The sequence below is a fragment of the Rattus rattus genome, chromosome 9, assembly GCF_011064425.1.
Source record: "Rattus rattus isolate New Zealand chromosome 9, Rrattus_CSIRO_v1, whole genome shotgun sequence".
Taxonomy (NCBI): Eukaryota; Metazoa; Chordata; class Mammalia; order Rodentia; family Muridae; genus Rattus; species Rattus rattus.
The window spans coordinates 50,535,013-50,553,159 of NC_046162.1; the positions used below are offsets into that span (position 1 = coordinate 50,535,013).

At 41.1% G+C, this 18,147-nt stretch overlaps 1 protein-coding gene across 4 annotated transcripts in view; it reads left to right on the forward strand.

Moving 5' to 3' along the window:
• Nucleotides 1-18,147, forward strand: part of Rabep1 (rabaptin, RAB GTPase binding effector protein 1) — a 102,989-nt gene that overhangs the window by 68,295 nt on the left and 16,547 nt on the right. For 2 of the 4 annotated variants that reach the window (XM_032912499.1, XM_032912501.1), the window contains exons 9-13: nucleotides 464-931; nucleotides 2,313-2,417; nucleotides 4,004-4,120; nucleotides 8,124-8,222; nucleotides 14,210-14,350. In XM_032912499.1, the coding sequence (XP_032768390.1) occupies nucleotides 464-931; nucleotides 2,313-2,417; nucleotides 4,004-4,120; nucleotides 8,124-8,222; nucleotides 14,210-14,350 (930 nt within the window). The remainder of the gene's footprint in view (nucleotides 1-463; nucleotides 932-2,312; nucleotides 2,418-4,003; nucleotides 4,121-8,123; nucleotides 8,223-14,209; nucleotides 14,351-18,147) is intronic. The other 2 variants (XM_032912500.1, XM_032912502.1) reach the window with 2 other exon arrangements.

Consider the following 18,147-nt stretch of genomic DNA (forward strand, 5'->3'; position numbering starts at 1 on the left):
TCCAAAGACTTCTCTGTCCATCTGTCTGGTGAATGTCTGTACTTGGGTATTCAACAGACACTTCACACTTGACACCCAGCTCTGAGTTACGTGTGATGTTTGCCAATTCTGTCTCCTGACGAGATGTTTCTCCTTGAAGTCCCAGAGCATGAGTTCATCTCGGTCTTTTATGGTTCTGTACAGTATTATAAGAGCCCATTTACTTGCTTAAACTCTCAGGAAACTTTACACATCTCAAATTAGAAGTTGTATTTTGTTCACATGTCTAGTCTGTGCTTGAGTAGTACACAGCATACAGAAGAGATTTACTTGATAAATTGTTGTTAAGTGATTATATGAAAGCAGCAAACTGATTATGTGTGGGTATTTAATGTGTGGGGAGATATATATATCTTGGTGGTTATTCTGTTTGGGAATTCAGAGAATTATCTAACTTGAAAATAATGTATTTTTCACATTTCAGGAGCATTTAGACAGCACCCATGGGTCAGTCCATTCCTTAGATGCAGACTTGCTGTTACCATCTGGAGATCCATTCAGTAAATCGGACAATGACATGTTTAAAGAGGGACTCCGGAGAGCTCAGTCTACAGACAGCTTGGGAACCTCAAGCTCATTGCAATCCAAAGCTTTAGGCTATAATTACAAAGCAAAATCTGCTGGAAATTTGGATGAGTCGGATTTTGGACCACTGGTTGGAGCAGATTCTGTGTCTGAGAACTTTGATACTGTGTCCCTTGGGTCACTGCAGATGCCAAGTGGATTTATGTTAACCAAAGATCAAGAAAGAGCAATTAAGGCAATGACACCCGAACAGGAGGAGACAGCGTCCCTCCTCTCCAGTGTCACACAGGGTATGGAGAGTGCATATGTATCTCCTAGTGGTTACCGCTTAGTGAGTGAAACGGAATGGAATCTCCTGCAGAAAGAGGTGAGATACTCTGTCCTTGTTTCTTTTGTTCTCTCTTTGTTTTGAGACAAAGTTTCATGTAGCCCAAGCTAGCCTCCAAGTTACTATACAGTGAAGGTGACCTTGAAACTCAGAGGCTGTCTTGGCCTCCTGCCTGTGACTCCTCCTTCAGTGCTGTGACCACAGGTGTGCACCCCTGCAGGTCCTTCTCTCTCTGCAGCAGTCAGTAACTGATACTCATTGCTGATTCAGGACGCAGCTCCCAGAGTCCACGCAGGCCGTGCTGCCAGCAGGACTGTGTTAGCACATACCCACCCCTTGTCACGTCTGCCTTAACTCTTCTGTCTGAGAAACACACAGGAAGCTGGCTAGCCAGTGGTGTTAACAGCATCACAGAGCAGCCTGAATTTGCGTTTTCAGTTTACTGAAGCTGAGGGAATGCCATGACTCACTCACTCATTTTCCCTTTACTTTTAAAATGTAGAAGTGCTCAAGCACCTGATATAGAGCGTGGGTTTAGGGAGGATTGGGAAACGTGAGAGAGGGGGAAAAAGGCACCCTTGATGAAAAGTAATTTTTCTCAAAATATTTTCAGATGTAAAAATTAGGAGTTAAGAATCTCATAGTGTCGGGTGTGGTGGCACACAGCTTTAATCCCAGCACTCAGGAGCAGAGACAGGAGGGTCTTTGTGAGTTTGAGGCCAGCCTGGTCTGCAAAACGAGTCCAAGACAGCCAGGGTTCGGTTACACAGAGAAACCCTGTCTGGAAAAACAAAACAAAACACAAAGCCAAAAAGGAATATAAGTTGTATTTCACACTGCTTTACAGATCCCACGCCCTTTCACATAGCTCATCTTTTTGAGTTTTCTGATCATAAATGAGGTAATCGGTCACAACTGTGCCCAGTTACAGATGAAGACACTGACTCAGAGAGAGCGAGTGGAACCTGGGTTAGAATCTAGGTGTCTGGCCTCAGTGCGTTCCCTTCTCAGGGCTCCGTCTCTGTGAAGAAGCACACAGTAAGTGGAGCAGCCTGCTAACCCACATACATGGTCCTTGAGCCATGCAGGACATGTCACAAACATGGTCCTTCTTGGAGCTTGTGATGGGGGCTCGAGTGCACGGTGTAGCACCTCTTGCTTGCTCTGTGTGTTCTTCAAATGTGGTGGCTTGTGGCCTTTGGTGCTAAGTTGTGGCCCTTGTTTTTCTACCATACTTGTACTAGAGGTTACAACTTTTAGCATCTGACTCTATATTTTGTCTTTTTTCCTGTAAATCTCTGCAGCATTTACTCTGTGCTGTGCATTGAGTAACATTGGTAAGAATGTGCATTCGTTCTTTGAGTATGAGACAGAATTATTATTTTTTTGGTTGATAAGTGGAAATTTTGGTGCCCTTCAGGTACATAATGCTGGAAATAAGCTTGGTAGACGTTGTGATATGTGTTCCAATTATGAAAAACAGTTACAAGGAATTCAGATTCAGGAAGCTGAGACAAGAGACCAGGTGAGTTTCATTAGAGCCACAGAGTTGTCTCTTTTCCCCCCCATGTTTTATGAGGTGTATCTATCTGATTATGGAGTAATCTAGCACATACAATGGCAACAGTGGCAGCTGATTTCCAGTGAGAGCCCAGTAGGACCTTGGGTATCCATTCTTCATTAGCATGCCAACACCGTGCCAGCCAACTCAGCCCTCAGAGGTGCTAACAGCACTTAGCACCGTTCTCTGCACTCCATCACCCTAACCTAAACCTGATGTTGGCCTGATCTCACCCTCACAGTGAACTTAATGGTACAGATACGAGGGAGGCAGAATTCACCGTGGCCTTTAACTGTAAAAGCCATCCGGATGTCATGGTGACCAGAATTTGGATTTGTTGCTACTGCCTGTTTGCTGTAAACTTGTTGACTTGACTAATGGTGATTCATAAGGACAGAAGTTAAGCTCCCTCAGGCTTGGACTACTGGACTTGAGAGGATCATTCTTTTCCAAATACAGAGTAGAAGAGTGGGACATTGGTAACAGTGTGGGGTTTAACAAGAGTAGTCTTGTGGGAGTGTCAGGAAGGAGTATTTTTCTGTGGGTGTTATGAAGATTACTTACTGCCTTTGACATCAGAACTGAAGGAGGTTAGAATAAAGATCTAGAATTTTCAGGTGTCACTGGTATTCAGTTCCTCATCTGTAGTTTTTTTTTTTTTTTTTTTTAATTGATAACACGCAGGTGAATTTCTAAAGCTACTTAAAAACTAAGGTAATATGGTTGGCTTCTGATAGCCTGATGTGGGCAAGGTCCATCTTGGACTCCTTAGCTATTTCTGTAGGCTTCTTGTTTGCCTGGTGTTTTACTGGATCCCAGCAATTCAGATACAGCCGAAAGATGGTTTTGGCCCATAAGGAACTTTCAGCATTAGAAACCAAAGCTAAGTTCAGTCGTCTTGTTTCTAGAGATGAACGACTAGGTTAGAGGAGGGTGTGTAGCTTGGCCGTAGGTTCAGGAAAGGCAGCACTTGGGCTGTATGCTTTACAGCCGGCTTTTACAGTAGGGAAGAACTAGGGAGTGAGAAAATCTGTCCAAGGAGGGAGCTGTACAGGGTCATGAAAGAGAATGTGTATTCTAGGACACTTGGCTGACTGGCCTGTGAGTTTCTGAGCTGGTGTGAGGAAGAGCTGCCCAGGAAGGCTGGATGAGACCTGTGAGGAGAGGAGAGAAGCAGAGGAGTCACATTGAAGCCTAGCAACTTGGAGGCATAATTAAACAGGAGAAGTGTTACAAGTTCACTTTTATAAAATGTATAAGGCTATTCTGAATCCCAGGGGCCTAGCAGAGAAGAGGTGTTCAAATGAGATTATGTATGTGAAAAGCTGTTGGCTAACTGTAAAGCACACATAACTCTTGAGGTCGGTCATTTCCTTCTGGATTGACAAGTCCAAAAAAAAGAGAGAGATTTTTTTTTTAAACTCACAGAAGAATTGTAGGTTGAGGGTTTCGTAAAGTGGTAGAGCCCTTGCCTAGCATGCACGAGGCCTTGGATTAACAACAACAAAAATCCAACTGCTTCCTTCTGGTTGACTTTTTAAATTTTATAGGTGAAAAAACTGCAGTTAATGCTCAGGCAAGCTAATGACCAGCTAGAGAAGACAATGAAAGAGAAACAGGAGCTAGAGGACTTCCTCAGGCAGAGTGCCGAGGACTCAAGCCACCAGGTGAGCTGTGCATGAGAGGACGCGATTGCTAACTACATTTATAGTTTCAAAAAGGATAGTTGCTTTCCTTCTTCTGCTTTGAAGATTTAGCAGTTTTACTTTCTCTGAGATAAAAAGTGCTTACTGATCTTTTCCATGCTATTTTTTAAGGATTTATTTATATTTTAAATGTGTTTATGTGTTTTGCCTATATGTATGTGTACTACATGCATCCTTGGTCCCCTAGAAGGTCAGAGGAGGGGGTCAGATCCTCTGAAACTGGAATTATACATAGTTGTGAGCCATCATTTCTATGCTGGGAACAAAATTCTGGTCCTCTTCAAGAGCAACAAGTTTCTTAACTGTTGAGCTCTCTATCTCTCCAGCATCTTACCTATCAGTCAAGATTTTCCTTTTGAAACAATAAGTTCACAACTGTTTACTTTAGAATTGGTGGTCCTGTCAGAAAGCTGGTTCAGACACTGTGCCCCATATTCTGTGTTAGCTGTCCAGTGCCTTCAAAGAGATACTTTTTTTTTTTTTTTTTTTTTTGGTTGGATCTATGGCTCCAGAGGTAAGAACACTTACTCTTCTTGTAGAGGACCTAAATTCTGTCCTTAGCATCCAGGTCTGGTCACTGACAACTGCCTCTAGCTCCAGCTCTAGGAGGTCTGATACTCTCTTCTGGCCTCTGCAGATGCTGCACTCGCATGCACAAGCCAGACTCAACATATGCGTATATACATAATTGAAAATAAAACTAAAATATTTTGAAAAGGTGCATTTTATATTTTTATACAGCCTAATTGTCAGTAGTTTTGTTCACGTCACCCAACCTATCATCATTAAAAACAAAATTCCTTTTTCTTTTTCTTTTCTTTCTTTTTTTTTTTTTTTTTGAGGAAGAGTTTCTCTGTGTCACCCTGGCTGTCCTAGAACTCACTTTGTAGACCAGACTGGCCTTGAACTCATAGTTCTGCTTACCTCTGCCTCTTGAGTGCTGGGATTAAAGGTTTGTGCCATGGCACAGCTAGAAACAATTCTAACATTCTTTTTTTTTTTTTTAATTTACAAAAGGAGTTTATTTTGTCCTACTGTTCCACAGGAATGAAGAGTCCATCATGGCACTAGATTTCTATAGTCGGAAGCTGAGGGATTACATCTCATTCACATATAGGAAGCAGGAAGTGGGAAAAGGTCAGAAATCCTTAAAGTTCCCCACAATAATTCCTCTAGCCAGGCTCTACAGTGTAACCATTCCATAACCTCCCCAAATCGCACCACTAACCTGGGACCAAGGAGTTAAATAAACAAACCTGAATGAATTTCTCATTCAGACCACGATATTGTTAGAGACAAATTTACTTTAGGTCAGACATAGCTATGAAGTAGTGCGGGAAGTCAAGTTCTAAAAAGTCAAAGGAGGCTCACAGCTGCCACCAGATTATGACAACCTATATTTTAAAAATGTCAGTTAAAATTCTTCAAGTATGTAAAACATGAATCACATTGCCGTAGTCCCATTATTTTTTCTTAACCTTTTAACCTTTTATTTCACAGGGTTCTGCTTTGAATAGGACATCCAAAAATCATAGTTTGTTTTTTTTTTCTTTTTTTTCGGAGCTGGGGACCGAACTCAGGGCCTTGCGCTTGCTAGGCAAGCACTCTACCACTGAGCTAAATCCCCAACCCCTCAAAAATCATAGTTTTAATATGGTATGAAGACAGCTAATATTTCTAACTACTGTTCCTCTCATCTATGATGTACTTTCATTAAAAAACTGATATACAGTAAAAAAGTGAATTAAGAGACACAATATAATACAATACCTTGATACTCTCTATTAAAACTTGAGATCCTTTCCTTCATTAACTATAGAATTCTTCAGAATTATAGTCATAACTAGAAAAATGTAATTGTCAGTTATAGTTTATATTTTTCTTGCTTTATAACAATTTTGTATGAAGGAATTAAAAAGCTATCTATCTACTAAAGACTTTAGGAGAAGCCTAAGAAGGTTTCACATTGGCAGTTCCTATTTAGTCTCAAGAAAACTCTAATCATAGAGGTATAGCTAGGCCGTCTGACAGTGCTAGAAATTAGTAACAAAACCCCACATACACATTAATTCTATGGGTAGAAAACATACAGTAAGTTGTATTGAGGCCCTGCAGAGTCAATGGACTTATTTCTTACTATACTTTTGACTGACACCCAAGAATGCCATTTCAAAGCAGAAAAAAAGAACTCCCAGGGACTAAACCACCAACCATAGAATACACATGGCGGGACCCATGGCTCCAAGCACATATGTATCAGAGGATAGCTTTGTTGGGCATCAATAGGAGGAAAAGCTCTTGATGCTGTGAAGACCTGATTCCCTAGGTAGGGGAATGCCAGGATGATAAGGCGGGAGTGGGTGGGTGGAGTAGGTGGGTGGGGAAGCATCCTCATAGAAGGAGCAGGGGGGGATAGAAGAGGGGGAAATGGGAAGGGGGGATAACATTTGAAATGTAAATACATAAAATACACAATAAAAAAAGCTAAAAAGAAGAAGAAAAAATGATGGAAATGACTCAAGGAACAAATTTGTCTGATTTACTTGGTTTTCTTCTCTCTCTTTTTTAAAGACAGGGTTTCATTATGTAACCCTAGCCATTTTTCAACTCTGGGGCTCAGACTCCTGAGCAGAAGAGACTCATGCCTGCCTTAAAGTTTATTTCTAAAATATTCAAGAATAAGGAAATATTAAAATTAGCCTAATGAGTCAATATATATTTTAAGAGACTTTCTTCTTATGATCAGTCAACATTGCTAACTTGTTTACTTGGAAACTTAAATTCACAAGCACAGTATTCAAACTTTGATTTAGGACAGCTAAAAATCTTACATCTTTTTTTTTTAATGTATTTAGCTGGTCATGGTGGCATATACCTTCAATTTCAGCACTTGGCAGAGGCAGGCAGATTTCTGTGGGTTCAAGACCAGCCTATTTAATTTAGCTAGTTCCAGGACAGTCAAAACTACAAAGTGAAACCCTTTCTCTTGAAAATGGTATTTATTTAGTTGTATAAGTATTTGTACATGAGTGTGTGTGTGTGTGTGTTTCAATGCTTATGCACACATGCACAGGCATATATGGGTGTATAGGGACTGAACTCAGGGTATCAGGGTTGGTGGCAAATTCCTGTACCAATTAAACCATCTCACTGGTCTACAATTTCATTTAATACAGTAGTTTTCAACCTTCCTAATGCTGTGACCCTTTAGTGTTGTAGTGACCCCAATCATAAATTTATTTTCTAACATTCATTTTTTAAATGCATAGACAAAATAATTTATATTTTTGTGTGAATGATTAGTTTTTAAATAATTCACTCCCCAGGATTATTAACACTGATTCAAAACAGTCAAGAGTTACATCGTATTAATTGCTCTTTAATAGCTACCTTAGAAGATTGTAACCAACTTAGAAAGGGTTTCACTTGTCAGTTAAAGGTGTGCGGTCTCCTCTCTCTCTCTTGCAGATCCTTTCTTCCATTTTAAAGAAATACACTTATTTGTTTGTGTGCACACACATACATCATGCATGTGTAAAATATGTGGCCATAACACATGTATGGAGATTAGAGGACAACTTGCAGGAGTTGTTCTCTCTACCATATGGATTCTGGGTTCTGAGGACCAAACTCAGGTTTAGCAGCAGGTGCTTTTACCTTCTGTGCCTTTGCTCCAGCCCCAGGCTTCTAGTTTTTAATTGCTTTTTAAGCCCCTTAAAAAATATCCATAGCTCTGTCATGTGGGTTTCCATCATTCTAAGGGCTGCTATTTGTTGATGCATCAGCATCTGACTTAGTTTGGCTAGTGTCCTGGGTACCGGAAAATCTTGCCATATAGTAAGTGTACACATTGGCTGAATGAAAGGTGAGTGGTTCTCATGGACTTGTGTGAAGTAGTGGGAAGCAGGGTTAGCTTCCAATAGCCAGTTGTAACTATGTTTTCACATATGCATCTTCTATTCAGATATCTGCACTTGTTTTAAGAGCCCAAGCCTCTGAGGCCTTACTTGAAGAGTTACAACAGAGTTTTTCCCAAGCAAAAAGGGATGTTCAGGAGCAGATGGTAAGTCAGTGTTTGAATTACGTGTCACATGCTGTCTTTATTCCTGGTTTGCGTTCTCAACATTACCTTTAATACATCACCCTATTCAGAGTGGCTGCTGGAGTGGCTGTACTCCAGGGCCTACAGAGCACTGAAGATGGTAAACACTGTACAGACACTGCTTCTAAGCAGAGCCTCAGCCTGCCCCATTTCATGGTCACCTTGTCTGACTTGGGAAACCTAACAAAGTACACTGTGATAGACCAGAATTGAATTTTCAGTTTAAAATACAAGCTAAAAGAATAGAGATAACTGTCATCTCCAGTTCACCCAGCTTTTGAATATTTATATTTTTCCTGGGTAACTTTTATTTATTTAAAGTAACCTTATTAATTTCCCAGAATTTATATATTTGCTATAGCTCTGGAGGCCTTCTAGAAGGCCATCAGTTGTGAGGGGCAGAAGGGACCCTGCTTCCTGAGCAGTGGCCACAGGGAAGCCTTGTGGAGTCGTTCTGAGGCTCGGGTTTCCTTGCTTACTGCTGTGGCTGTGTCTGTCTTGTTAGACCCTCTATCTAATGCCCTGTACCAGTTGTGGTGGAGTTGTTCTTTTTGGGATGACTGCAAACTTCCATGTACCGAGCACTTTCACAGGGACCACAGTTCTGAGTATCAGAAGACTCCCAGTGCCTGGTGTGGGAATTCTCAGATCCTAATTATTAACTGGAAGTTCACATTTTCTCTAAGTAGAGAAGACAGCTTTATAATTGTTCAGTTCTGGCAAAGTCCCATGGGGTTGTTTCTCACACCTTTTCCTTCTCTTTATCTTTTAAAGTTCTTTCCCCTCTGCAGGAGATACGCAAATTGATTCCATTAAAAGCAGTGTGTATTAGGTGACATGGGGGAATTGGTGGGGTTCAGACTGAAGTCCTTTGAACGTTTTAATTTTCTCAAAATTACTACAAATGGTTCTTATGCTGAGAAAGTGAAACTTAGTGTCTTAGGCCCCAGCAGAGTGGCTATGACAGGAACGGGCATCTTAACATTTCCCCTTTGTAGTTTAAGAAGCTTCACACTTAACAGAGAAGTTTGTGGAATCAGCTTTTGAAAGACTAACACCTCAGATGAAACAGCTTGCTAAGTAGGTCTGACATCTGACTCACAGTAGAAGGAGAGAGCCAGTTCCAAATGTTGTCCTCTTGATTTCCATATAAATGCTGTGACATGTGTGTACACTCAGACCATCATGTACATAATAATATTGCTTCAGACTGTCACTTTAGTTCAGCAGTTGCTAACATTAGTCTCTTTTGGTCTCACTCTATATAGATATGTCATGTGCATATTCTAAGTCTGGCTTGTGCTGAGCTATTGGAAATTAAATTATAGACACTATAACCCTCCTAAATATTTCAGCATGTATTTCTTAGGGATAAAGATGTTCTACATGACTGGAACATTTCTTTTTACATCCTTTTTTCTTTTCTTTTGGTTCTTTTTTTCGGAGCTGGGGACCGAACCCAGGGCCTTGCGCTTCCTAGGCAAGCGCTCTACCACTGAGCTAAATCCCCAACCCTCTTTTTACATCCTTAAAAGTTAACTAGTTGTCCTTCTAAATTCTTAGTTGTTTTTTGTAATAATTAAAAATTTTAACTTTTATTTTTGAACCAGGAACCAATCATAAATTATATATTGCATTTTGTTGTCATTTCAGCTTCCTTTAAATTAATGTAGTATGATACCCTCACTTTAAAAAGTGCCTTTAGGGCTGGAGAGATGGCTCAGTGGTTAAGAGCACTGGCTGCTCTTCCAGAGGTCCTGAGTTCAATTTCCAGCACATGGTGGCTCATGACCATCTGTAATGGGATCTGATACCCTTTTCTAGTGTGTCTAAGATAGCTACAGTGTACTCATATAAATTAAATAAGCAAATCTTTAAGTTTTTAAAAAATTAAATAAAAAGTGCCATTAATCTCTAGGCAGTTGTGGCACATGCCTTTAATCCCCACACTCGGGAGGCGGAGGCGGTGGATCTCTGAGTTGGAGGCCAGCCTGGTCTGCAGAGTGAGTTTTCAGGACAGCCAGAGCCACACAGAGAGACAAAATGCCATTTATTTTTTTAACGGTTTAGAGAGGTTGGTTATTTTACTCAAAATGTTTTAGGTTAACGTTCTGTAGAGTGTATCTGATTGTTTCCTTGTGATTCAGTAGACGTCTGACATTTTAGACAGATGAAGTATTTCGGTGGTAAAGTTGAGTTGTGCACAGGGTGGATGTTCCTTTATTAGTGATACTTGGTGAAGTTAGGGACAAAATGGCTCCAGAATATGAATATTGCCATTAGCAGTGAACTCACTAACTAGGCTTGGAGGCTTTTTTGTGGTTGCTTCTGCCCTTAGAATCCATCCAGGTAAGATGTGCAGCACGGGAGCTGCTCACGAGTATCCGAGCTGCTCTGTGATTATGTCACTACCAAGGGGTCCTAATCAGACTAAAGGATTAAAATGAGAGAAAACCTTGATCTCTACAGGTAACATCCAGGAAATTCTCAAACATTAAAATGAAATAAAGACATACATTCTTCTTTCACTTTTCTTTTTCTTTTCTTTCTTTCATATCCAAAAGGTAACAGGATGCTAATACTTAGTTGTTAAGTGGGTTTGTTAACTGGAATTAGTGTCAAAACCTGGGCCTTAGTAATCCTAAGAAGTCGTTTGGCCAGCCATTCTCAGTAGTTCAGTTAAATTAACAGTGAGAAATTTGGGCTAGAAGGGTTGCTCAATTGGTAAAGCTGTACTGTACAGTGTAGATCATGGCACCACGTAGATACCCTATACGGTGGTGCATGTGCTTCTGTAACTACAGTGCAGAGAGGGAGCAGTTGGTGTGCACAGAGTCCGGCTGATCTCTGGAACTCACTGGCCAGCCAGCTTAGGTTTAGTGTTTTCAAAACTTGAGTGTAATTAAGGTAGAGAGGTCAACATTGGGTTGACCTCTAAGCTCCACATATGTGCTGTGGCATATGCGTGTGTGCTTACACACATTGTATATACAATGCTATTGCTTAAAACTCAAACACACTCTTGTGCATTTATACACGTACATACATATACACGCACACCGAGAGGCAGACAGAGACAGACAGAGACAGACAGCTAGGTCTCTACCCAGGCCAGAGCATCTTCTTGACCAGGAGTTTTCCTTTGATGATCTTCACTGCTACTTTTCCACAGCCACACTGGGACGAACAAAGAGGTCAAGTGCACCTGTCCATGTCCATCCTCATGCACCTAACAAGAGGATTAAATTTATATTGAAGGGAAGTGTTGTTGTAAAAATATAAAAATAAAAAAGGTATTGTTGGTCTTTTATCCGCTTGGTCCAGCACTATGGTGCCCCAAGATATCTGCTAGATATCTTGGTGGAATCACATCCCAACTCCATGGTGGCCCATTGTCTCCTGCTGCTGCACACTTTCCTACACCCAAACTGTCACATAAAAGAACACACAACACAATAACCTTTGACCCAAATGGTAAGATATAATTGCCCACTTAAACATACAAAGCCCAGTACCATCCATCCCTTAGGAACATTAGTAACAACCTGTAAATACACAGAGCAGAATCTTAACGTCACCTGCCATGGCTTCTCCCCTCCTCTCTCCCTCCTGTCTCTTCCTTTCTGTTCTAGTCTCCTCTTCCTTCAAACTTCTCTCCTGCCCATCCTTCCTTCTCATCCAATGACAGGCCTCCTTCTCTCTTGTGCCTGCCTCACCTGTGACATCATCCTACAGGGAAGAGGTGTGCACAGATAGCTAAGCTATTCTGTCAAGCTGTAGTCCCACCTGTCGTCATTGTCTCTGTTCTTGTCTTACCTTAAGGTGGTCTGACAAGTCAGAATTGTGTGGAGTCCGTTTCTGGGAGATGAGCTCCCTCTGTGACTGCTACCATGATGGCTTTGTTTCTTTCTCCCAGCATGAGGCTCCTGGGGAAATCTTGTTTCCTTGGGGTTCAGTGTATCAAAAGTCTGATAGCCAAAGGGAGAGTCATGGTTGTCTCTGTCGAATGCTCGGTAGGATAGGTACAGAGTGAGATGGTCGTAGGGCTCAGTTCAACTAGCGACGTGAAAATGAAGCTGATAATGTTAGCTACAGTTTGTCCATGACCTGGACTGCCTGTCTGCCTTCAGGAGTCAACTTGCTCATCCCCGCCCTGGGAAGTGATTCTTTAAATCTCTCCCTGACGTTTCCCTAATCTCGTGTCCCTTCATCCTTGTACTGTTCACTAAGCAGTTGTTGTTAATACCACCGTGTCATACCGAGGGGCAGTTTTGGCTTTAGCTCAACTTTCTCTTCTACCTCTCCATGGCAAATACCTTTGTCTGTGTATTGTTCTTAATAAATCTTTTTTATTTTTAAGTTTTTATTTTCTGTGCACTGGTATTTTGTCCTGAATATATGTCTGTGTAAAGGTGTTAGATTTTGGAGTTACAGACAGTTGTGAGCTGCCATGTGGGTGCTGGAATTTGCAGCTGGGTCCTTTGGAAGAGGACTCCATGCTCTTAACTGCTAAGCTATCTCTCCAGCCCTGCCTGTGTATTCTTTTTTTTTTTTTTTTTTTTTCTATTTTTTTTTTTTTTTTTGGAGCTGGGGGGACCAACCCTGAGGGCCTTTTTTTTGTTTGCTTTTTTCAGATCTGGGACCGAACCCAGGGGCAAGCACTCTCTTTTTTTTTTTTTTTCCCCTGAGCTAAATCCCCAACCCCAGTGCCTGTGTATTCTTGATGAACAGAAAATGCCTACTTTCTAGCAGTGGGTGACAAAGGTAGCCTGAGGAGTGATCTGCATTTGTGGGTATAAATTTGCAACAAAATGACTTAATAACTTAATACTAAAATTTAGCAGAAAACTGGGCATCTTGGTGCATCTTTCCATCACTGGGAAAGCATAGGTAGGTGGCTCTAGAGTTCCAGGCCAGCCAAGGCAACAGAATGTAACTTTGTCTCAAAAAAAAAAAAAAAAAAAAAAAAAAAAAACAGAGACAGGGGACTTTTATACAACTTTAGTTTAAACTTGCATTAGCTGGAATAACTTTTACATTATACAAATTAGTACTTGATATTTTAGTTCTTTTAAACATCAAAAGAAATATGAGTTTTAAAAATAAACTTCGTAAGGGACATGTGAACTGAGTGTGGATCTTCTTTTTTGAGTAGTGCTGAGGTAGTGGTGTTGAAGCTTGAGGCAAGATCTCATGTTGTTCATGTTGGCCTTTAATTTTCTATCCATCTGAGGCTTGCTTGCCCTCCAGATCCTATGCCTGGGCCTCCTGGATGCTGGGATCATGGGCATACACCGCCACATTCAACCTTAGATCATTTGGAAGACTTGTAGCCTGAGACTGCCTAGCCATTCCCTTGCTCCTGGACTCAAACACTGGATGAAGCAAGTGTGATGTTGGAGATTCTGCCTTCTTTGGCCTTCTTTGAGAATACTTGTTCTGCTTGGTATAGATCTTGTTTGTGTCAGCTAATTCTCCTGAGCCACAGAATCTGGTTCCTTTGTGATCTGGGAGACAAGAAACTGAATATTTTTGAATTGTAGGAACAGTAGAGAATGAACACCCATATTTGTTTGCGTCATTGCCTCACTCCTTGCTGAATAAATAGACTGCAAAGAAAAAATGAGGTGGGGCTGGGGGGGATAAGATGGCTCTGCAGGGGAAGGTGCTTGACCTGGATATGATTCCTGGAACTTCTGTAAACACAGAAGCAAAGAATGGGCTCCACAACCTTGTCCTCTGGTCTTCACACACATGCTGTAGCACACACATGCCCACACCGCAGTAAGGATAGAAAACAGAAGTTATGAGCTTCTGTGTACATTTTTAGAAGTTTTGTAATGTTTTATTACATGTTCTGTCTTCAAATCTCATTTTGTTTGTCTTTGTTTTTCTCTGATGTGGTTGTTACTAAACTGGGTTAACTTCCCAGTATGTTTCTGTTTTAGGCAGTGCTGATGCAGTCACGTGAACAGGTCTCAGAAGAGCTGGTGAGGTTACAGAAAGACAATGACAGCCTCCAGGGAAAGCATAGCTTGCATGTGTCATTACAACTAGCAGAAGACTTCATTCTTCCAGATACTGTGCAGGTAATGTATTTGCCACAACACCAAAAACACGAGCAAGTGTACTTTGTAAATGGTTGTAAGTTTCTTTAGAAAAGTCTTTATTGATTAATTTTATATGCCAGACAATTCTACTTTTAAAGATGTAATTCATCCTTTACCATATTGATGGACAAATGTCAATTTTAAGACTTCGTTTTGTCTGTGTCTTTTGTCCTGAAATACTGTCTGGGTGTGTAGTGCAGGCCAGCCTGAGTCTCCATCCTGCCTCGTCTCCTAGTGCTGGTATTACTAGTGTGTGCTGCCACACTCCCCCTTTTAGAACATTTCCATTTATGTGGAAAGAAACCTTCTTCAGGGTTGGAAAGATGGTTTAGTGATTAAGAGTACTGGCTGCAGACCGACAGGAGCCGGATGTAGATCGATCCTGAGAGACACAGCCAGAATACAATAAATACAGAGGCGAATGCCAGCAGCAAACCACTGAACTGAGAACGGGACCCCCGTTGAAGGAATCAGAGAAAGAACTGGAAGAGCTTGAAGGAGCTTGAGACCACATATGTACAACAATACCAAGCAACCAGAGCTTCCAGGGACTAAGCCACTACCTAAAGACTATACATGGACTGACCCTGGACTCTGACCTCATAGGTAGCAATGAATATCCTAGTAAGAGCACCAGTGGAAGGGAAGCCCTGGGTCCTGCTAAGACTGAACCCCAGTGAACTAGACTGTCGGGGGGGGCGGCAATGGGGGAGGGTGGGGAGGGGAACACCCATAAGGAAGGGGGGAGGAAAGGGGATGTTAGCCCGGAAACCGGGAAAGGGAAAAACACTCGAAATGTACATAAGAAATACTCAAGTTAATAAAAAAAAAAAAAAAAAAAAAAAAAAAAGAGTACTGGCTGCTTTTCCAGAGGACCTGCGTTTGATTTTTCTATATATCCGGTCCCAGGGAATCAGATATATCTGGCTTCCACAGGTACCACCACCTATGTGGACATACATGTAAACAAAACCCCATACACATAAAAGAAATCCAAGATAACCAACCAACCAAATAAATAAAAATCCCTTCTTATTCTATAGGGATTCGGTCTATTCACTTTTATTTTCAATCTAAGGAACTAATGATCTGCCTTCTGTCTGTAAATATTTCCTTATATAGTCTTTTGTTATCTGTCTTGGCTTTTTTTTACTTAGCACGTCTCCTCCTCCTCCTCCTCCTCCTCCTCCTCCTCCTCTTCCTCCCCTCTTCCTCCTCCTCCTCTTCCTCCCTTCCTCCTCCTCCTCCTCCTTCAGATTTATTTATTCTATGTATGTAAGTACACTGTAGCTGTCTTCAGACACACCAGAGGAGGGCATCAGATCCCATTACAGATGGTTGTGAGCCACCATGTGGTTGCTGGGAATTGAACTCAGGACCTCTGGAAGAGCAATCGGTTCTCTTAACTGCTGAGCCATCTCTCCAGCCCACTTAGCATGTTTTCAAGATTCATCCATGTTATAGCAAATACTGACTTTAGTTGCTTTTCATATGAAGTATAATACTGTATTGTATGGATGTTTTGTTTATTCAACTTTTGGTAGGCATTTAGGTCATCACCAGTTACGAATATCCATGTATAGGATCTAGTAGACATGTTTTCATTTCTCCTGAGAATATGCTCAATAGTACAGAGTTGCTCTGTCATGCGAGAGCATGGGTAATTTTGGTAATATGTTGGAACTAGGTGATTGTTTTATTTATTGAATTAGCATACATTAATTACACAACAATGGGTTTCATGGTGACGTTTTCATCCATGCATGTAATGTGCATTGATCTATTTTGTCCTATTTCATCTCTTACTCCACCTCCACTGTCTCTCTCAAGTAGTCTTCATGGCTCTAAAAAAGGTCTAGATTCTGCTACCTGAGAGACAACGTTCAGTATTTGTTTTTCCCAGTCCAGCGTATTTTCCTTAATGGGATGGTCTTCAGGTCCATTAGTTTTCCTTTAAATACCATAATTTCACTCTTCTTTGTGTACAGTGCCACATTTTCTTTTTTTGTCGAATACCTACCATAAAAGTGTTGCAGTAAACAGGGATTTTCTAGTGTTTGCTGGGCTTGATTCCTCAGGGGTATACAACTGGACTATTTGCAAGTTCTGATTTTGGTGATTTTGTTTTAAAACAAGGTCTTACTGTATAGTCCTGACTGGCCTGGAACCTGGATCCTCTTGCCTCTGCCTTCTGAGTGATTGGATTAAGGCTTTGTCACCATGCCCAGACTAAGTTTTACCTTTGAAGAGCCTTTCTGTACTGTAATGTTTATAGTGGCTAGAGTACAGCTACATTCTTACCAACATTGTTATAAGGGTATACATTATAAATAAATAACTTTATTATATCCCTTATATCTATGCCAACATTTACTGTGGTAGTTTTATTGGTCTTGATTTTTTTTTAACATTGTTTATGGTAATCCTCTAACTGAGGTGAGATGGAATCTCAGTGTAGTTTTGATTTGTATTTTTCTGATGGCTAAGGGTGTTTAGCATTTGTATGTTTTTTGGGTTTTTTTTTTTTTTTTTTGTTTCCCATTTTAACTTCTTGGAAAATAGTCTGTTCAATTTGTTGATTCAATTTTTTTTAAAGTGTGATTGTTTTTGTGTGTGAATTCTTTGTGTATTAATCATGCAATAGTTAGATTTTTTCATTGCTAGGACAAAATGCCTAACAACAGCAGCCTATGGGAGGACAAATTCATTTCACCTGCAGTCTTTCGTGGCCAAGGACAGCAGGACCATGAGGCAGCTGGTCCTAGCGCCTCTTCAGTCAGGAAGCAGAGTGAGAAAAGGAGTGCAGCTGGTCTAGAAACCTCAGAACTTACCCCACGCACCCATTTTGTTCCATGTTGGTGACTCAGTATTCAAACACACGAGCCTTTGGGGGACACTTGGCGTCCTCAGCACGTCATGCCCGTTTCCCACCGTCAGTTCTTACCTCCTGAGCCTTTGGAGCGGCATCCAGACACCTCTGCTGGTGTGGTTAAGCCTTGCACGTCTGCTCAGAACTGCTCTTGCCTTTCTGTGTTCAGTGCTTCCAAATCCACTTCACAATCCCACTTCTCCGTCCCTCTATCCCACGGGGATTTTTATGGAGATTGCATTGAACCTTTAGCTAAATTTTAATAATATGTCAATTTTCAAAACACTTGTTCTACTAAGCTGTCAAGCAATTTTCAGTTTTCTAATGTCTTCCGTTTGTTTCCTCTGCTTTCCTTCTAGCTTTCACGTTAGAGAACTCAGACTCGTGGGCTAGGTTGGTCCTGTTTGTTGTTTCACACCATCATGCATGGAACTGCTTTCCTCATCTCTTTCTCAGGCTGCTGGTTATTGACATTCAGAATATAGAAGAACTACTGATTTTCCTATGTTAAGTTTTAACTTTCTGCTATTTCAAGAAAGAGTGTATTGGTGGTGTCCTTAGAGTCTTTCAAATATAGACTCGTATCATCTGTAGGTGGGGTACTTTGACTTCTCTTTGTCTGTCTGTCTTGCTTTATTGCTGGCTAATCATTAAGCACTATGCTGAGTGCAAGTGGAGTGCTTGCTCCTGTCTATCGGGATGTTACAGTGATGCTTGCAGTTGTCTTTTCATTGGATACAACCAGAGGCATAGAATGGCATGGGTAGTATGTTCATTTTGCCTGAGTATATGTATTTATATATAAATGTGTATGCACATGTGGAGGCCAGAGGTAGATAGCAGGTTAACTTCCTCAATCTCTCTTCTGTTCTCTTGGGACAGGGTCATTCACTGAGCCTGGAGCCTA